Source organism: Armigeres subalbatus, chromosome 1, assembly GCF_024139115.2.
Source record: "Armigeres subalbatus isolate Guangzhou_Male chromosome 1, GZ_Asu_2, whole genome shotgun sequence".
Classification (NCBI taxonomy): Eukaryota; Metazoa; Arthropoda; class Insecta; order Diptera; family Culicidae; genus Armigeres; species Armigeres subalbatus.
Window position 1 is genome coordinate 125,115,834 of NC_085139.1, and position 21,513 is coordinate 125,137,346.

General features: G+C 41.6%; 1 protein-coding gene across 1 annotated transcript in view; it reads right to left on the reverse strand.

Moving 5' to 3' along the window:
* Positions 1-21,052, reverse strand: part of LOC134205093 (uncharacterized) — an 83,395-nt gene extending 62,343 nt beyond the window's left edge. Inside the window, exon 1 of the mRNA XM_062680006.1 lies at positions 20,711-21,052. Coding sequence (XP_062535990.1) covers positions 20,711-20,719 — 9 coding nt within the window. The 5' untranslated portion in view covers positions 20,720-21,052. The remainder of the gene's footprint in view (positions 1-20,710) is intronic.
* Between the last annotated feature and the right edge of the window lie 461 nt (positions 21,053-21,513).

Consider the following 21,513-nt stretch of genomic DNA (forward strand, 5'->3'; position numbering starts at 1 on the left):
CTACCATTTTAGTCAATTTTAGATACCTCATACTCCCCCAGCGTGGACAATTGCTCATATAAACTTAAACCATATGGCATACGTTCAGTATACGGTATTCACGACTTAATGACATTTTAGACTTGAAGGCAATTTCTAACAAACGACCAAACTGTATTTTCAGACAAATTACATATTCGACCAAAAGAGTTTTTCGGTCAATTAACCTGTTTGACCCAACGGCTTTTTCGGAAAAATGACTATCAACCCGATGGGTTTCGGTCCAGTAATATTCGGCCAAACAACTTCCTGCCTTCGGCGGTAACTTTCGGCCCTTCTCCAAGGTGAAGAGCGCTGATGTACAGTGGCACAAAATTATACAAGCCAACGGATTTCGCTCATTCATCCTAGATCTATGACGACCCATGCCACGCTCTCAATCCGTATTGGCGGAACCGTACTTTGCATTGGAATTGCCCATAGAGCTCCAGATGTCAACCTTTGCAGCACTAACTACGATGTCATTTACCGGCACGTGAAAATCACTGCTACTGAGTTCCTAAGAAACCATCTTGGAAAAATAATTTTAGAATGCAAATACATATATCAATAAAAAAATAATGTCAACCATCTTTGAAATTCTATCCGTTCATCGTTTATCCACAGAATTCTTTTCGAAAACTCAGAATACCGAGGTTTTTCCCAGTCTGACGAGCCTCTTGATAAATTATAGTTCTGCTGCATCAGATGAAAAGCAACAGGTATAAGCAACGTGTTTCGTACATAAAACTAGCCAAAACATTTATTTTTTACTACTGAAGCAAGCATTTTACAATGATGTAGCTAGCATGCTTATTATAGACACCCCGAGTCCATAATACGCAACGTCGAATTTGTTTATATACGTATGTATTATGGTCCCCCCATTTGATTTACACGTTCCACTCCCATATGTTCCTTGTGCCTATTATGGACCCCCCTTGTGTGCTAGTAATGGGCCCTTTACTGTATTTAAATTTACAAATCAGTTAATTCCTGCTAAATTCCTGCTTCCCAGTCCATTACAAATATATGGAACTGATGTCCTGTTACATAAATTAACTCCATCCGAGGGAAGTTTACAGTAAATGGTATATACCAACGTTTAATTTGGGGTTTTGCTCAGGGGGTCCATTACTAGCACTTACTCCCTATTAAACGACTTCATCGAATCAAACATTTTTCAAAGCTTCATTGGACAACACTTTCTGAATCACAGGGTTCTAAACGGCTTTCCAAAAATGTTCTTGCAAATTTGATAATATTACAGTTTTGTGCTTCTTTTACCCAGCCTAGTTGACGCTACCATTGACAACAAGGACATTTTTCAAAGTAGGTACCTACTGTTACTTTTTCAGCCATCTGCATTTTATTATATCATACCCTCACAATTATCAAATTCCGTTTGATTTTAGAATCTGGAAATTCCGACAAGCGCCTAGGAAAAAAAAAGTCTGAGAGAAAATAAAGCACTGAATTTTGATTATTATTCTACCGTTAGTACGTCCTAATTGCATCAAACAAAGATATGCTTTTTTGATTTTTTTTTTCTCAATTGGATTTAATCCACATTAGGATTTGTCAGATATTGAGCTGTAAAAAATTTGGTGCTCGATTGACGGCTCATATGAGTCCGAGTTCACTCTATCAAAAGAATTCTAAGAATTCCGAACAGAATTGGTATCTCCGGTTACAACTCTGAATCTCAGTATTATTCATAGCTTCTTTACATTAATGTTTTCTCTGACTTCTGGTTGCAGTTATGGAATTCGTGATACAAACTTGATAGAATTATCGTCACTTTAAGACTCATAGATAATCGTTAATACATAATAACAATAACATTTAAAAAATAATAATTTTCTTATGTCTCCTCAATTACAGCAAATAAATTTAATTAAGTTAAAGTAAATAGGAGGAATGACGGCTTTGGCAGGTTTTGTTCTATTATTGTCAGGGTTTTTTATGAGTGATTATGCTTGAGCATTGCATATCAAAGAATATTGTGGCCAAATTTCATAAAATTCGGTCGACAAAAACCCCCTGCCAATAATAGAACAAAACCTGCCAAAGCCGTGTTTTCCCCTATTAGCATTACTGCAACCTTGAACGCATATGGTTGGCAAACGGAATAGTTCAACCCAAGTCAATTTCAAGTTCACTGCCAAATTGCTCCAGAAATGGCAACCAAAACAAACCTGCATCACATTCGCGCATGTCAATTCGGATCAACTTCTTGTAAACGCATTTGGTAGGCAGCACACGAATCAGCCCCAGAGACCACTTCAAAGTTTATCTCCACCGAGACATGCACCACACTCGCATAAATACGCAACTCTCACAGCAAGTCAATGGTGGTGCCTGTCTGATTGACCAGTTCGGCTGTCGCATGAAGTGTCCTGGTGCTTGCAGTTAGGCACCTCTCACCTGGCGAATTGCTCCGGCCCGAAAGCTGTCACCGTGTGCAGTTTATGGAAAGTGAAATATGTATGCAGTTTGTTGCACACTTAATTGCAACGAACGGCACTTATTACGCGTCCGGCACAACTCGGAAGTGCAGTGCCAGTAGTGATATTATTTATTGGTAGAGAAACCCGTTTTCAGCAGACCGTTTTGCACCGCTTACGATGGAATTGGTTGCATGCGTGCGCAGCGCGCGTACGCGTAGTGTTTTTGACCCCATGCATGCTCGCTGTTGGTTGGCGTGGTTTGTCGTCGTTTAGTTCGCGGACTCGCTTTTCGTCTATTTCGTCTATTTTTGTTCGTAACCCTGAAAAAACAAAACGGTTCAACCGAAACCAAGTTCGAGGTTGAGAATCAGTTTTTCGTAGTTTTAATTACATCTCCATTCAACGGGGTTCTCTTCGATTCGAAGTATTAATTAACTGTAAACGTAACCGTTGACATTGATAGCGAACCCGTTCGTTTTGAAGGTTGTCGAGCCACAGACGATCCCCTCAACCGCAAGAACGATGAATCAAACTCTATAATCATTTTCAGATTAAACAGCGACTTGCAGCACCCGGTGGCGTGGATCACACGAACCGGCCGTGTCGTCAACGCATACACACCGGGTAAATGACAATTGACCAATTATACGTTCAACCTCTGTTTGGCTTCCACCGTACACGGAGATGACGACGGAGCTAATTGAAGAGACTTCAAAAGAGACGGGTAAGCGATCGATCACTGCCGCAACGTGCCGCGGGTTTGGCTGATGAAAAATCGATCGCCGGCAAGGCGAGAGGTTTCCTCGAGCCAATTGAAATGTAAATAAGCATTATGGAACGCTTTTCCATGCTTGGCGTCGTCGAAAACGCGTATTGGAAACGGAACTAACATGCCATTCTACTTCTGATCATTGCAAACAATATGGTGAATGATTCACTCGCATGGAATCCGATCCGGATCTTTTCTATTCGGCATGCTTAATTATACAAAATGAACCATTTGTCGTAGTGAGCTAAACAAAGTAGCACACAGTGTCTACTGTAACCTTGATCATATTTGCGGATTCCTTTCAAGACTATAAAAATTTAATAAACTATGCTTATTGACCATCAGTGATGCTTCGAAAAGAAAGGTTAGTTTTAGATGAAATCAAGGTTTATTTTATTGATTATCGTTTCAAGTCAGCTGAAGTTCTTATGAAATTATGTTTAACATCATGTTTTAGCACCAAACAAACGATATCAATTAGGCATAGTCTGCAACGGGAACGGGCTATACGTACAAAACGATAGCAACCATCGCTCACTTGAACATCGTAATCAGCTGTACCTACCTACTTTACATAAACACCTTTGCTGGAAATAATATTCATAGCCACAGAAACAATGTTCAATTCGAAGGCAGCTGATGTGAATCCGAACAAACAACTGCAACAACCAAACAGACAACCAACGTTATGCCTCACACCACCTAATCTCCCTCGAGACGGTGGGGACAGTGATACATTGTGGAAGATTACCAAACAATCAGTCAACATAAAAGATTTCTTCCTCGCAGTGATGTTTGTCTCTCGGGCATAGGTTTGATCGAGCATTTATGCACAATCTCAGGCAACGAACGGAAAATGCCATGCGCAGCTATTGGGATGAGCGGAAACCACGAACGCAGCTGCACATGTGTTGTAGGAATTGCGAAAAAAAAAGTTGAAAACGAGAGTGAAATGAATCAGCAAAAAAATGGAAGTAGGAAAGTGGTAGCTTTCAGTGGAAATGCGGGAAAACTGAACTAGGGTAGCAGTGATATTCGAAATTATGCACAATTTTGTTAAATGCTTCATTATTATGCTTTGTTGTGGCTCGAAAATTGCTCTTTTTTGGTTGATTCGTGGAAAACAAAAGAATATGATTTATGCAACGAATCGCAAAGAGATTTTATTAGCAAGAATTGTGCCTGGGTAAAATTGTTAGCCACATCACTTGTATGAAGTCCAAAATAAAAGTGACAGTGGTACATATAAGTATGCATTTCCATCATGAGCATAGGGACTTAAAACTTAAACTAAAACTTTTTTGACTTTATCAATGTTTTTTTGAGTTCTTCATTATCGTTGATTGCAATGCAAGTCATTTTGAGCTAGAAGGTAAATTTTCAACTGAATCAAATCTGTAAAGCTTGATTCATGGCTTTTTCACAGCGCTAGTGATCTGTTCAAAAATATTTCGACTGCGAATTGTTTGGAAAGCTTTCCTTTTCCAATTATTTGAAAAAAATGTTACGATCCGTTAAAATTTGAACAAAAAAAGAGATATGACAGATGGAAACCGATAAAAACATAATGTTAGTCGACAACCACGTAGAAAATCCAACGTACTATCGTGCGGGGCTTCTTTTGACAAATCAGGGGCTACATTTTAAAACAAGGATAATAATGAAAATTACTATTCAATTGTCATTATCACCAATCGGGTGTCTTGTTGATAGTTGGATGGCAACTTTCTGTTTCAAATTTGGTATTTTTTTCGTTTATTTAAAAAAAAAAACAAAAAATCCAAAGTAGCCCCCGGAGTCAAAAGAAGCCCCGCACGACGGTAGTCAAATCTCAGAAGGATTTCGTTCTGAATTCCAAAAGGATATTGATTGTACAGAAGCAGAACAAAAATTCATTCAGAAGACAGAAAAATATATTAAGCTCTTTTAGTGGAATGTATTCAACCGTCTAAGACGAATTAAGTACTGTCCATTTAATTCCACCAGTTAATTTTCGTTATCTTTGCAGATACGTATTTCGACCACAACTGTGTGGTCGTCTTCAGTGTCTCGTACTTGACTCGACTGAAAGTCGACGGTCATTCAGAAGTCCAGATGAGTTCACTCGATTCGATATAATCGGCAAAAACCTAGGCGACAAATAAAGGATCACGACACGATTGGAAGCTTGGAACATGTAATTACAAGTCTCTAGGTTTCGCAGGTTTCGACAGGATGATCTACGATGAATTACATCCCCGCAACTTCGACGTCGTGGTGCTGCAGGATTTTTGCTGGGCAGGACAGAAAGTGTGGAAAAGCGGGCATCGAGCGGCTACCTTCTACCAAAGCTGTGGCACCACCAACGAGCTGGGAACCGGCTTCATAGTGCTGGGTAAGATGCGCCAACGTGTAATTGGGTGGCAGCCAATCAACGCAAGGATGTGCAAGCTGAGGATAAAAGGCCGTTTCTTCAACTATAGCATCATCAACGTGCACTGCGCACACGAAGGGAGACCCGACGACGAGAAAGAAGCGTTCTATGGATGCCCACTGTGGGACGTCCAAATCGTCATCGGTGACATGAACGCACAGGTAGGAAGGGAGGAAATGTATAGACCGGTCATCGGACCGGATAGTCTGCACACCGTATCGAATGACAACAGCCAACGATGCATAAGCTTCGCGGCCTCCTGCGTAATGGTAGTCCGAAGCACTTTCTTCACCCGCAAGAATATTCACAAGGCCACATGGAAATCACCTAAGCAAGAAACGGAAAACCAAATCGACCACTTTTTAATCGACGGTAAATTCTTCTCCGACATCACGAACGTCCGCACTTGCCGCAGTTCGAATATTGAATCCGACCACTACCTTGTTGCAGTATGCCTGCGCTCAAAACTCTCGACGGTGTACAACACGCGTCGAAGTCGGACGCCGCGGCTTAACATTGGGCGTCTACAAGATGGTAGACTAGCCCAAGGCTACACGCAGCAGCTCCCAACGGAAGAGCAGCTAGGCGCAGCGTCTCTTGAAGATGGCTGGAGAGATATTCGATCCACCATTCGTAGTACTGCAACTGCTGCACTAAGCAAGGTGCCCCGGATCAGAGAAACGACTGGTTTGACGGCGAATGTGAGCAGATAGTGGAAGAGAAGAATGCAGCATGAGCGAAATTGCTGCAACACCGCACGAGGGCGAACGAGGCACGATATAAACAGGCGCGGAACAGACAAAACTCGATTTTCCGGAGGAAAAAGCGCCAGCAGTAAGATCGAGACCGTGAAGAGACGGAGCAACTGTACCGCGCTAATAACACACGAAAGTTCTATGAGAAGTTGAACCGTTCACGTAAGGGCCACGTGCCACAGCCTGATATGTGTAAGGACATAAACGGGAACCTTCTTACGAACGAGCGTGAGGTTATCCAAAGGTGGCGGCAACATTGCGAAGAGCACCTGAATGGCGATGTGACAGACGAAGATGGCGGTATGGTGATGGACCTGGGGGAACGCGCGCAGGACATAATTGTACCGGCTCCGGATTTTCAAGAAATCCAGGAGAAGATTGGCCGACTAAAGAACAACAAAGCCTCTGGGGTTGACCAACTATCAGGACAGCTATTCAAACACGGTGGTGAGGCACTGGCAAGAGCGCTGCTCTGGGTCATTACCAAGATGTGGGAGAAGGAAGTTTTGCCGCAGGAGTGGTGGGAAGGTGTCGTGTGTCCCATCTACAAAAAGGGCGATAAGCTAGATTGTAGCAACTACCGCGCAATCACATTGCTGAACGCCGACTACAAGGTACTCTCCCAAATTTTATGCTGCCAACTTACACCAATTGCAAAAGAGATCGTGGGGCAGTTCCAAGCGGGAGTTATGGGTTAACGCTCTACCACAGACCAGGTGTTCGCCATTAGCCAAGTACTGCAGAAATGCCGCGAATACAACGTGCCCACACATCATCTATTCATCGACTTCAAAGCTGCATATGATACAATCGATCGGGACCAGCTATGGCAGCTAATGCACGAACATGGATTACCAGATAAACTGACACGGTTGATCAAAGCGACGATGGATCGGGTGATGTGCGTAGTTCGAGTTTCAGGGGCATTCTCGAGTCCCTTCGAAACCCGCAGAGGGTTACGGCAAGGTGATGATCTTTCGTGTCTGCTATTCAACATCGCTTTGGAAGGGGTAATACGAAGAGCAGGGATTAACACAAGTGGTACAATTTTCAATAAGTCCGTCCAGCTATTTAGCTTCGCCGACGACATAGATATTATGGCACGTAACTTTGAGGAGATGGAGGAAGCCTACATCAAACTGAAGAGGGAAGCCAAGCGGATCGGACTAGTCATCAACACGTCGAAGATGAAGTACATGATAGGAAGAGGTTCAAGAAGAGACAATTTGAGCCACCCACCGCGAGTTTGCATCGGTGGTGACGAAATCGAGGTGGTACAAGAATTTGTGTACTTGGGCTCACTGGTGACTGCCGAAAATGATAGCCGCAGAGAAATTCGGAGACGCATAGTGGCTGGAAATCGTACATACTTTGGACTCCGCAAGAATAGAGTTCGCCGAATAGAATAGAGTTCGCCGCCGTACCAAACTGTCAATCTACTAAACGCTCATTAGACCGTAGAGGTCGGACACGAGACCTAGACGATGCTCGCGGATGACAAACGCGCACTTGGAGTTTTCGTAAGGATAGTGCTGCGTACCATCTATGGTGGGGTGCAGATGGCGGACGGTACGTGGAGGAGGCGAATGAACCACGAGTTGCATGAGCTGCTGGGAGAACCATCCATCGTTCACACCGCGAAAATCGGACGACTGCGGTGGGCCGGGCACGCAGCCAGAATGTCAGACAGTAACCTGGTGAAAATTGTTCTCGGCAACGATCCGACGGGCACAAGAAGGCGAGGTGTGCAGCGGGCAAGGTGGATCGATCAGGTGGAAGATTAAATGGTTCCTAACTAAAGTCTAAAAGGAATCCGTTCGAAAGTGAATTTTGTTCGGAAACCCAACAAGATTCCATTTGGAAGCCCAAAAGAATTCTGTTTTGAAAGCCCAAGAGAATTCCGTTCGAAAAACCAGAGCACGGAACGGACTTCTTTTGGGTTCAGAAACAGAGATCTATTGGTCTTCGGAACGAAGTTTTGTTTGGCTTTCGGAAGGAACTCATCTGGGTTTTCAAATCGATTCCACTTGCGCAACTGAACAATATCGTTTTAGGGCTTTGATAGGATTCTATTCGGAATCCTTTATCCAGAAGCAGTATAAGATTGCGTTCAGAAGCTCCAGAAGGCTTCAATTGAAACCCCGAAAATATTCCTTTCTAAAGCCCAAAAAAAAAATTCGTTTGGAATCTCTATAATAATCTCGATAATAAAGATTAAAAAAAAGTTCACAAAACTCTGTGCCAACGGAAATCCATACGGAATCAGTTTGGGCTTCCGAATGAATTTATTTTGGGTTTCTGAATGGAAACTCTATGGGCTTCTCAAAGATTCCATTTGGAATTCTAAAAAGATTCTTTTCGGAACCCAAAATAAATTCCGTTCGGAACCCAAAAAGAATTCCGTTTAGAAGTCAAAATGTTTCCCTTCGGAATTCCAAAATGATTCCATACGGAAAGCATATTCTGTGCGTATAAAATCCCATAAGGATATCGTTTAAAAACCAGAAATAGTTCAGTTTGACAGCTCAAAAGGATTCTGTTTGAAAGCCCAAAGTTTTCGAAAACAACAAATGTCTGTAGAAGTTGCTAATCCCTGGTTGAGAATCGATAATATTTGACAGTAAAGTGCTAGTGGCGATCGCGTTCAAAAATAACGTCAAATGAAACTCGAAAGATAAAAAAAATATTGTGCACAAACAACTTGAAAATCAGGAGTGGCCCTGTTTCAAGCTGGTTAATGTATGTTGTAGGGAACCCTGAGTGTGGAAAAAAATAAGCGTTCCAACGAAAAAACTGGAATCAGGGATTGTCAGCTGCGCAGCAAGGTAGTAATGTCCATCATAACGTTCACCCAAAAAGAAACAACCGATCACTTTTGATTACAACCTACTTGGCACGACATTCAAACGCACGAATTACATCAAGGACCTCGTTGTAGTCCTGTAGAACTAACATTTAAGCAGCACATCTCGTACGCTGTTGATAAAACTTGAAGAGCATTGGGACTCATATTAAGGATTTCCAAGAATGTTTCCGACATTTAGCTTAAGGCGGCGCCCAAACCAAAGGGCGACTAGTGCCTGCGACATACCAGTCAAGAAAATTCTAATTCCGTCAATCAAGGTTTGATTTCTGATCAAACTAGTTGATATTTTCTACTTTTGTACTGTGCTATTTCGGTGGTGGTCTACGTCACCCTGATATACACTGAGGTAAATACTTGCACTAATCTTGTGTAGAAGAGTGTAACAGAACGTTTAGATATCCAAAGCAAATTCTAAGGCTGTGAACCGTTCCACCGATTCGTTTAACTCCCTTCAAAATTTTCCTGGCAAATTCTTTAGAATAGCCTCGTCAAGTTCTTCAGGATTCTGTCGGGGTGTTGTTTGGAATTTCCTCAGCATATTCTTTAAAAAATCCTCGGATTCCCTCGCCCATTTTATCGAAATATCCTTGGCAAATTCTTCAAATCTCCCCCGATGAATTCTTTGGAACTTCCTCAGCAAATTCTTCGTTGCCATTTGCTCGGTAAATTCTTCGCAATGTCCTCAGCAAATTCTTCAAAATTGAAACCGGCCAATTGGATCTTAGGGTAGTTACACACATTTCGTACACCATATTCAAGAGGCATGTATTATACTCGAGTCAATTTTTAATGGACCTCTACTTGCGGAGCTCACTTATATGAAGGTCAGGCAAACAGAGTAATATACAAAAGGGAGGAGATATAGGTCCCTTTATGACCCTATGCATATATATTTATTGAGCTACGTCACACATTAGGGGTACTTGCATGGCTGATTGTATCTTTGTCATCCGAATCCTGGTGATGGTAGCTGATCTTGATTGCTGATCGTTCTAGGCAGCAGATCAAACATTACGATAGCAACCTATCTAGACCGATCAGGGATCAATTGATGATTGTGGTTGCTGGTCGACTGCGGCAGAAGTCGAACGACGGGAAGGACAGACGATCCTGGTTGTGCTGTGTGGATTTCGGTGGACATATGAAGATGGCGGCCTGATGCAAACGGACGATAAACAGTCGGGATGGTCCACGGGAGTCCACTAAACGACGCGAGTGGCTTCGGAATAAACTTTGACCGAGATTCGCCAGAAAGCACCTCCACTGCACTACAGGAGACTTGAGTAGAGTTTAAAAGAAAAAGGTCCTTTATCACGGACCTGGCCATCAAGCATTAGTACCCCGCAGTGGCGTAGCCACGGGGGTGGTTTTGGACATAAAACCCCCCAAGGAACAAAATTTTTAGAAGAATTTTTTTTTTCCAAAAAAAATGTTTGGAAACCCCCCCACACCAATTTTCTGGCTACGCCACTGGTACCCCGTAACGTCACTTCACCTAACCGAATTCGTTTTCGTTTTCTGGTATATTAATTATTTTTTTCTTGTTTTTAAAACTGTTTGTATTCGTATATTTTGCATGTATTAGTCAAAGATAGTTTCAAACTTTTAACAATCTGGGTTCGATCACTTAGTAGTTTGTTAATAACTCATTCTAGAAGCTGAAATTTTAAATGTCTTGTGTTGTGGACTTCTATTGTGAAGAATTTTCTAAACTCTGCTTAATAGTTTGTGTTTGAATCTCACTAATAAAAAAGTTATAGCGCTAGTTGCTGTAACCTAAACTAATTGATTGAAATGCTGTTATCATTTAGTATAAGTTACTGCAACTAGCGCTTTTACTCCGTTATTAGTTAAAATCAAACAGGCGTACTGTTAGGCAGAGTTGTCTTCGCATTAGAAGTCCGCCATACAACATATTTGAAAATTTAGCTTCTGGAATTAGTTATTGACAACTTACTAAATGATCGAAAATATCCTAGTCCGAACTGAGAATCGAGTTCACCATCTCCTAATTGGAAACCCTACGCCGGAAACCCCTGGTCGCAAGGCCAACTGGAGACCACACTATTGTGGCACCATGCTCTTGTAAAAAAACTGCTCGAATCCGATCAAATGCCAACGAATGCGATCTCTGACTGAAGACGGTTTTCCTGTCTTTCAATAAATCAAATCAAACGGTTACAAAATTCCATCGGCAAATTCTTCGAGGTTTCCTCGGTAATTTCCTCGAGGATTCGTTTACAAAATTATTCAGAATTCTTGAGCGGAATATTTCATCGGAAATTCTTTGGAATTTCCACCGGATTTTTTTTTATGATAACGTTCAAGCATCATGTCTCTTAGGTGGTTGAGAAGGCCTTCAGAACGATGGGATTCATCTTTCGAGACCCATTCTGATTACCCAGATATAGCAGCCGTTGTCAATTATTTAATCTTGAAAGGAGGAAGCTCATAGCACGGTGCATTGTCGCTCCAAGGCAGAATTGACTGCCCAGAATGTCTGGAATCAGTCAACTCGAACATTTTGTAGTAGTAGCGGATTGTGTTAAAATAATAACCAAAGATACGAAATGGAAGCATGAATTATTTGAATGAGATTTGAATTGCTAAATCGAAGCAATCGGCGTTCGAATAGTAGGCGCCCATTAGCACACGAATATGAGCTCGATTGACAGAACGAAACAAAGAAAGAGACGATACTAATCCGAATATTAGGTACATCGCCTATGTATCACTAGTGCTACTCTTTCTGTCAAAACACAGCCCATGATAATTCAGATATTCGACGGATGTCCTAAGGATATTCGCTCGGCCACGACACATTTGTCCTACGAAAATACAAAATAACGGAATGCTGAGGATACCTTTTCGAAGAAAGAGTTACGGGCGACGTAAAGCGTTGGTAGGTCAAAAGGTATTCAACGAAGTGGCACCTAATTTTGATTTTAGTTTCTCCTGACACCCGAGGTCCGGGCATCCCTAACAGGTCCGTGGGTGGAGAAACAATCACTTCGACAGCGAAGTTTTACCGCGGCCCTGGGACTGGAAGCCAACGCCACCATGCCGAGGAAAGCCCTGCCTATAAATGGCAGACGCCCGGTATAGAGTGCCTAGATTGCGGCCCTTCGATCAACCTGCTTCAAGGCTACACGAAGGATGCAATGTGCCCGCACTGAGGATGAAAGAGCGGACCGCCGTGAAGTGTTTCGAGCTGCGAAAGTGGCCTTTAACAAGGCCATCAAGAGCAGTAAGAGAGCGTGTTTCGACAACCTATGCAGAGGAGCCAACTTGAATCCGTACGGTGAGCCTACAGGATAGTAGTGGTCAAGACCAAAGAGAGCTCTTAACCCCTCGAGCGGTATCCGGATATAAGCATATGCGGTATTTCGAAAAATTTCGTTTCAGGTTGTTCGAAACGAAATTCCGCGGAATTTCGCGGAATTTTAGGATGGCGAAATCGCATTTCTTGATTTCGTTTCGTTTTGTAAAATTACAAAAACTTCGCTTGAAAAAACTAGCTTCTAACGAAATTTAACGGAATTCCGCGGAATTTCGAAACAAATTTAAACTTAAACCATTCTTTATAATACGAAAAATTTTGGCTGCGCCGCTGAACAAAACGTTACGTTATTTTCAAAACTTTAGGTTATACAATTTTTTCTATTAACGCTAACTACATAACCCCATTTTTAGTAAACAAATACGTATTCTATAAAACGTCTTCAGTGCTTCCAAGTTTCTAATTTATATTTTGTGATATTTTTTACTATTTGTACAATATTAATGCGGAATCGATCGTGTTGCTGCTGGTCATGGGACGGCAGCTAGTCCGGGAGAACGCGAAGTGAAAAAAATCTACCTCGCGTAGCAGAAATTTGTTTAACCAGTGTACAATCGATCTTGTAGGTGCTGATCAGCCAGCTAGTGTGAGAACGCGAAGTGATAAAACTAATGTCTGCATCGAAGAGCACAGAACTATTTTGTGCGGAATCGATCGTATTATGGAAGCTTATTAAACGAAGCACATTGAATTGTGTTGGATTGATTTGAAACACAGTTTTCGTAATCTTGTTTTCAAAATAACTTTGTTTAGAATAAATATTCAGTCGCTTACCCAGGGGCTTCACATGTATTACCTTCTCTACTAACCAACAATTCCTTTCCCGTAGCGCTCACGGAGATGCAGAGCATTCCTCGGTCTTTTATAACAGCGGTTCTAAACTTGGGGTACATGTACCCCTGGGGGTACTTTCGCCGGGCCCAGGACCTCGGACGAAATGCTTAATGGCGTATGAATTATAATTTTAATCCAAACTTATTGATAATTTTTTGTATTTTTTAATTTCTAAACTTTGTCTTGTATATAATAGGGTAAAGGATGTATTTTGGACAACCCTTACGTGGGCTCTTATTTTGGACCACAAAGAGGAATTTGCCTATCATGGCCTATTGAATCCTGTCCACCACAACCAGTACAGAGATGTGGGACAAAAGATCAAAAGGGCAAAACCTCGAATGAACAAATTAAAAAAATCTTCTATGCAATCTACCGGGTCAAAACAGAATGGTGAATAATATGTTAAGAATATTCTTCTTAACTAAAATCTAGAGTCTACAGATTCGAAAGCCTCTATTTGAAAGACATGGAGACTTTTTCCCGAAAAGCTCAGTTGCTACGCTTCTCGGAAGCCTGCTTCCAAGCAGCTCGGAAGCCACCTTTTAAGTGACCCGGAAACATCATTTTAAGATGTTCAAAAACTTTCTGCTGAAGGGCCCGGAAGCCAAGCTGTTTTTCTAGAAATTTCGTTTTATTTCTGCTTCTTTTAAAAGCCTCGGATCTTTAGGACATTAGGGACTCGGAAGGAATTTTTGAACAGGCTCGAAAGCCGCATTTTAAAAGGCTCGGAAGCCTACTCTCATGAGAGTTGGAAGCCTCCTTTCTAGAGGCCCGGAAATCTTCTTTTAAGCTTTCTTCTTTAAACTTTCTTTTTTTTTGAAGTAGAACTACGTCTGTCTTTTCTATATTGGGGTACACTTTACGATTGCAAAAAATTGAAAAACGTCACGAAAATATGATAGACTTCGATCGTTGATATCTCAGCAATTTCACGATGGATTTTCAATTTTCTTGGACCATTCGATCGAGGAAGAGTCAACGCTTCATACCCGATGTACACTGAAGTCGTTTGTTACGCGGTTATTTTTACAGGAATCGTTTTTTATGCGATTTTTTTACTCGAATTTCTGGATTTCCACGGTTCATTCAGACATATTTTGGGATTAAAGCGGTTTTTTACGTTTTTTTTAATTTACGCGGCCCATATCCTCCGCGTGAAAACCGACTCTAGTGTGTTACAATATCTATGTATGATAATATTTACTATTAAAAACTTGCTAACTAGCACTCGGTTTCGGTCAATCTCGTAAGTGCATCACAAGCTTGTTCTTCCATAGCACTACATTCCAACTGGAACTTGGCCTGCTTTTCAACTTAGTAATCTATTAGCATTTCTTTAGTTATTAATTGAAAGTTTTTTATGTCCGCCATTGCAGGGCTTTTAGCTGGTGCTGGTCAGTGATGGTTGCAGCTGTACACTATCAGCCAGGGTTGTGCTTTTCAAATTTTGGAATCGATTATCATTTAACCTGTAAACCTAACTAATACAAATTTAATGTCAACAATGAAGTTCAATCGGATGTTTGGCATTGTGTGTTGGTGTTATGTGGGAAAATAACTTCAAAAGTAGCATTTACCAATGCTTCGAATCGAGAAACAATTATCGAACGGTTCTTACTCTCTAGTGAGTTTTTATCAATTGGTAATTTGGATATGGATATTTGGGCCCTCCTTAGCCGTGCGGTAAGACGCGCGGCTACAAAGCAAGACCACGCTGAGGGTGGCTGGGTTCGATTCCCGGTGCCGGTCTAGGCAATTTTCGGATTGAAAATTGTCTCGACTTCCCTGGGCATAAAAGTATCATCGTGCTAGCCTGCCCTGCTAGAATGCAAAAATGGTAACCTGGCTTAGAAAACTCGCAGTTAATCACTGTGGAAGTGCTTAATGAACACAAAGCTTGGAGGCGGCTTTGTCCCAGTGTGGGGATGTAATGCCAATATTATCTTAAAGAAGAAGAAGAATAATTTGGATATGTGAACGCTTGAGAGTGTTGTTCATCCTCGATAATTTGAAAATTTTATTTTTATCTTTCTTTTCAAATGTTGGTCCAAAAATTATATATGTACATCACCAGTTTTCGTAATGCTCATTCAATCTCAGGAGCAGAGGATAAACCACGAAAGTAGATTCAGGCTGGGCTTGAAAACGCTTGCTTTGGTCTCATCGCACAGAATAGTCGAAAACCTGTACATTACATACAGCTACGTAGTTCAACGTCACCTTTGCGTACAACCCGATTGGGCTGTACCTTTGAGTTTTTTCTGCTTCTTTTAAAAGGCTCGTAAAGCTCTTTTCAAAAAACTCAGAAGGCCTCTTTCAAGAAGGTCGAAGCCATCCCTTGAAGAGATCGGGTCGGGTCGGGTCGGAGTTCTTCTTTCAAGATGTTTGGAACTAAGTCTCAAAAGTCTGAGAAGAACCCTTTCAAGAGGCTCGGAAGCCTCCTTTCAAGAGGCTCGGAAGCCTCCTTTCAAGAGGCTCGGAAGCCTCCTTTCAAGAGGCTCGGAAGCCTCCTTTCAAGAGGCTCGGAAGCCTCCTTTCAAGAGGCTCCGAGGCCTTGTTTCAAGAGGCTCTCGAAGCCTCCCTTCAAGAGCTCAGAAGCCTCCTTTCAAGAGGCCTCAGAAGCCTCCTTTCAGAGAGCTCGAAGCCTCCTTTCAAGAGGCTCAGAAGCCTCCCTTTCAAGAGAGCTCTCGGAAGCCTCCTTCAAGAGGCTCGAAGCCTCCTTTCAAGAGCTCCAAGCCTCCTTTCAAGAGGCTCAGAGCCTCCTTTCAAGAGGCTCCGGAAGCCTCCTTTTAAGAGGCTCGAAGCCTCCTTTCAAGAGGCTCAGAAGCCTCCTTTCAAGAGGCCTCAGAGCCTCCTTTCAAGAGGCTCCAGAGCCTCCTTTCAAGAGGCTCGGAAGCCTCCTTTCAAGAGGCTCGGAAGCCTCCTTTCAAGAGGCTCGGAAGCCTCCTTTCAAGAGGCTCGGAAGCCTCCTTTCAAGAGGTTCGGAAGCCTCCTATCAAGAGGCTCGGAAGCCTCCTTTCAAGAGGCTCGGAAGCCTCCCTTCAAGAGGGTGTGAAGCCTATTTTCAAGAAGGTTAGTAGCCTCCTTTCAAAAGGGTTGGAAGCCTCCTTTCAAGATCGGCATAAATGCTGGGTTATTGCCTTATCGCCAATGGTATATGCGGCGAGAATGCGGTGATTTATAACAGACTGCCTCTTCTATTATTATAACTCTATTGGTCGTCAAACAGTTATTTGACTTCGAAAAAGTGAAATCCGAATTGCGTACATAATGTAAAACCAATTTAATCAAAATTCCGCGGAAAAAATTGAAATTTCGTTTCGTTTCGAAAAATATCGAATCAAATGAACCTTGATTTCGTTTCGTTTCGAAGTTTCGAAAGTAAATCCATATTTCGTTTCGTTTCGATCCGAAGCATCAAAGACATTTTAAATTTTGTTCCGTTTCGTTTCGTTAGGAAAAAGTGTGTTATCGCATACCCTTACCCGGATAGGTTGGCGAGGGTTATCGAGGTACTCTTCCCATCCCGAGCCACAAGTCCCTGGTCTCCTGCACCGCAAGGCAATATGAGTGCGGCCGAAATGGTGGCTCCGGTGACGAACGAAGAGTCTCTGGTAACGAACAAAGCTCTGAGGTCTGATGGAGTTCCGAACAGCGCTTTCAAGGCAGCAATCTTAGCGAACCCGAACATGTTCAGGCTAGCTATGCAGAGATACCTAGATGAGTGTAGATTCCCCAAAAGAGGGAAAAGGGAAAAATTGGTGTTATTTCCGAAGGCCAAGAAGCCGCCGGGCGACCCATCCAATCTGTCTTATAGACAATAGGGACAAGTTGCTAGAGCGGATCATCCTCAACAGGCTAATCCCGTACTCAGAGGCTACGAACGGCCTGTCAAGCAATCAGTTCGGTTTTCGCAAGGGTAAGTCCACGTTGGACGCTATTAACTCGGTGGTAAAGACCGCCGAGATAGCTATCCAACAGAAAAGGCGAGGTATTCAAACAGCGCAAGTTGGGATGCCATCGCGCTCTCCTTACTCCGGCTTAGCCTGCCGGTGGGCATGTACCGGTTTTTGGAAAGCTATTTCAAGAACCGTGTACTATTATACGAGACCGATGCCATGGTCAGAGAAGTGTTCACATTACCGCAGGATTTCCGCAATGTTCAATACCGGGCCCAGTTTTATGGAACCTTATGTATGACGGGATACTGAAGCTAAAGTTCTCTCCTGCTGTTAAGATCGTCGGCTCAACATAAAACGGAGGTGGTTATCGTCAACAACCGCAAGTCGGTTCAACATGCAGTGATTCATGTGGGTGAAGTCGTGATCGCATCAAAGCGGAATTTGAAGCTCCTTGGGGTCGTAATAGACGACAAGCTGACCCTCGCCAGCCATGTCGACTATACATGCAAGCCCTGCAAGTGCAAGCTTGGAAAAAAGTATTCGCGGATTAGCTAATTTCTCTAGAGAATGTTTTATAGACTAGTTTTTAGTAATCCATATGCAGTTCTTTGGCACTAACAACTATTTTTAAGTAATTGCGAATTGAATGTGCCGACTTTCATGTACCACCACTAGGGGAGACTGGGTAGACTTGATCCCCTTTTCTGATTTCCGATGTATCACAGCCAAAAATAAATAAACATACGCGATTTCCACACAGACTCTCTAAGAAATATAGTATTTAACTTTACTGATGTACGACAGTCCTCAAATTATTGTTGTTATTGATACACAATCGATTTTTTGGAGTGATGTCAAAAATCGACTTTTAAAATTTTCGGGGAAAATTGACCCCTCTCCAAGAACTTGCTTTGATAAAATAAGAAAGATGCCCTCAGATTTTTAAATATTTTTTCTTCAAAATACGCAGAATTTTCGAATTGCTGTGCACATGCAATTTTAAAATTTGGGGAGACTTGATCCTCTTTTTATGATATCTACGCAATATTTTTTTTTTCTTGCCAAAACTTCATCAAATCTGTCAAATCTACAAAAAAATTAGAAGCCTGAATACAGATTTATATTTTTTGGAATTTTTTCGCCAAATCTTTGTATGGGTGACTAATGGGGGATCAAGTGTCCCCATATTGAGGCAATAACTTCAAATCAAAATATCCTAAAACTTTGATGGAATGTTGACATTTTTATCAGTACAGATCATTAAGCATATTTATGGCTTTGTGCTGTGAAAAAACGAAAGCATTTGGTCATTGTTATGAAAAGTTGTTCAAATTTTGCGTGACCAATAAAAAAATCTTTGGGAAGGTCAAAACATACAAACCACCCTGCAGAATAAATAAGGTTGTCAATCCAAAAAATAACTCACCACATAAAGGTCATTTGTTTAGAGGATCTATACTAAAAAATACGCTAGAACAAAACTACTTTAGTTCTCGATAAAACAGGGGGTGATCAAGTCTCTCCGGGGATCAAGTCTACCCACCTTCCCCTACTGTTTTTGAAAGTTAATTTAAAAGTTAATCACGCGTCATAAGAAAAGAAAAGAACTATTCCATCTAATTCCAACACTATTGTAAATATTTTAGTGAAATGAAATTGAGATCTTTATATAGGGGAACGGTTCGGCACTTCATCCCATAGCTCCTATTTCCATCTCATCAAAAACAAAGCAATGGAAAGGGATTTGGTTCGTTTCTTATTTTTGTGATTTTTTTCATCAGTGAGCACGCGGGTTAGCAAAAAGAAGCGGCAATATTGGTGTTGTATTTATTTGTTATGCGATGAGATGAATATAGGGTTACTGCTCCTGGACTTCATCTCATAGCTCCGATATTGGTCCTACGAAAAACAAAGCAATGAAAAGGTATTTGATTTGTTTATTATTTTTGTGATTTTTTTCAGCAGTGAGCACGCATGTTAGCAAAAAGAAGCGACGAAATTGGTGTCGTATTTCTTTGTTTCGCGATGAGATGAATATATGTTCAGTGAGATTGAAATCGGAACAGTTCCCCTATGTTCAGTGAGATGGAAATCGGAACAGTTCCCCTACTTTTGATTTACTTTGAAATATTTGCTGTGAATTATTACATTCATGCATATTGTATATCTAGTAATTGCTTTCACACTATTTTTTTTTTTTGAGGATTTTTTGCAGTTCTAATATATGAGTCGCTGATTTTATTACCGTCCCATAATCCATCATGAACAGTGAACGACTAGAATCGACAATGAAGATAAAAATTTCTTTCATTGTATTACAATATAGAAAAAAGTGATAACAAATTTTAGAAAATATATATGCGGAGTCTGCTGCCGCTGCACGCATAGTTACCCCATTCATAAAAGAATTCCAGCAAACATGAAACAATTATGTGTAGAACGGAAGTTTACAGCTTTGATATATCATAAAACGTTCACATATCGCTGGCTCATGCTCAAAACTCATAACTTCTGTCGTTTGTGGCACACACTATCACTAATAGTCCTCCCTGGCAGTTCTAGTCCTTTAAAATCTTTGCCCAGTTATTTTGAGTTTTTTTGGTATTATGATGATAATATGAATATTTTGTTTCATACTTTTAGGAGCATCTGACACTATTTAATCCTCTATATGCCATTCTAAAATTCTTTGAAAACAAATTGTACACCCTTCTATAATCGCTGAGAAAAATAAAGTATATGTAACAGACAGCAGCAACTCTTCTCAGATTCGTAGAGCCATTAACCAGCATCAACCAGAACAAGAACAATTTTCAATCTATCAACCGCAAGCCAGTAATTCGTGGCCGAAGGTCGTCACCGCAGACTCAGACCCAGATACAATCCAATTCACTTCCCTGTGCAGAACCAGAAAGCCCACGAGATTGTACATAGCTCCCAACAAGTCGCAGGTCTCCGCCTCTTTGTTGGTCCCACCAAGAGACCCATACGCTCTTGTCCGTTGTCGATATGACCAACATGTTCGGTTCACACACAACCCGCCGAAGTAAGTGCTGCACGGCAACAATTCATTGGCAATGTAATAAGCACTTTAATTTTGATTGCATTTTTTTATCTTTGTCCAACGTTTGTTTCGCCATACGTTTTTCATCGGCATACCTTCAGTGAGCTCCCACCACATTTGATGAACACATACCCCAAAGCAGCCAAACTAAAGTTAATCACGAGCACTTGCATTTTCCTTTGTTTTCCCTTTCATTGGATCTTTGCTCGAGTATCCTGATTTTCTGCTAAGTTGCAATTCTTAAGCCTGTAATCACTATCTCACTCATTGCCTCATATTTCATTACGAAAACTTACAGCTTTCATTGTGATAGATTTGATAGACGGGATTCAAACACTAGCAGGATTCAATTTTTGGCTGGGCACAAACAGCTGGGAACACTGTTTACAGGATCTAAGGATATTCGATGTTATGATGGACAGGAAACAGCGGCGGGAGATGATCTTCTACAACACCTTGCAGCTGCAATTCATTCACTCACACGCGCACATAAACGATCTGAACAGATGAGGTGCAGAAAGTATCCCGAAGGATCTGGAGCTGGGAAATCCTAGCGATTCGAACTCTGAACACTAAATGACTTACGGGTAGCCCGCGGTGGCTGATTTTATATAATATAAAACGACTAGCCGATCGAGCCCCGAAAAAAAGCTTTCGTCTCTCGTATACGGTTTTTTTTTTCCTGAGTGGTAGCCACAGATGGAGCTTTGAGCGATGTGCCTCCGAGAGCGCGCGCGAGTATAGCGGCGACGATCAGGAAATGAAAAAAAAAACCGCGATCGATGCGGTATGATGCCGCCGCTACCATGTGCGCCTACACTCCGAGATGCATCCCAACTCCCAGCAAGCAAACAATGCAGGGGTTTGCAAGTGATCTTTCTGATGATGCGTCTTGTTTTGGTTTTGATGTTTGAGCAATCATGTTTTCTCTGTTTTACATATTCGGCACAAAAAAAATCTTATTCGAATAATTATTATGAATATAAACTTTTGCATTTGTTGTGATCCGAATATTTTTCATATGAACTTTACCGAGACTTGAATATATAGAGTGCCTCAACATTCAAAACATATTCGCATTTTTTTTTCGCGGAAATAA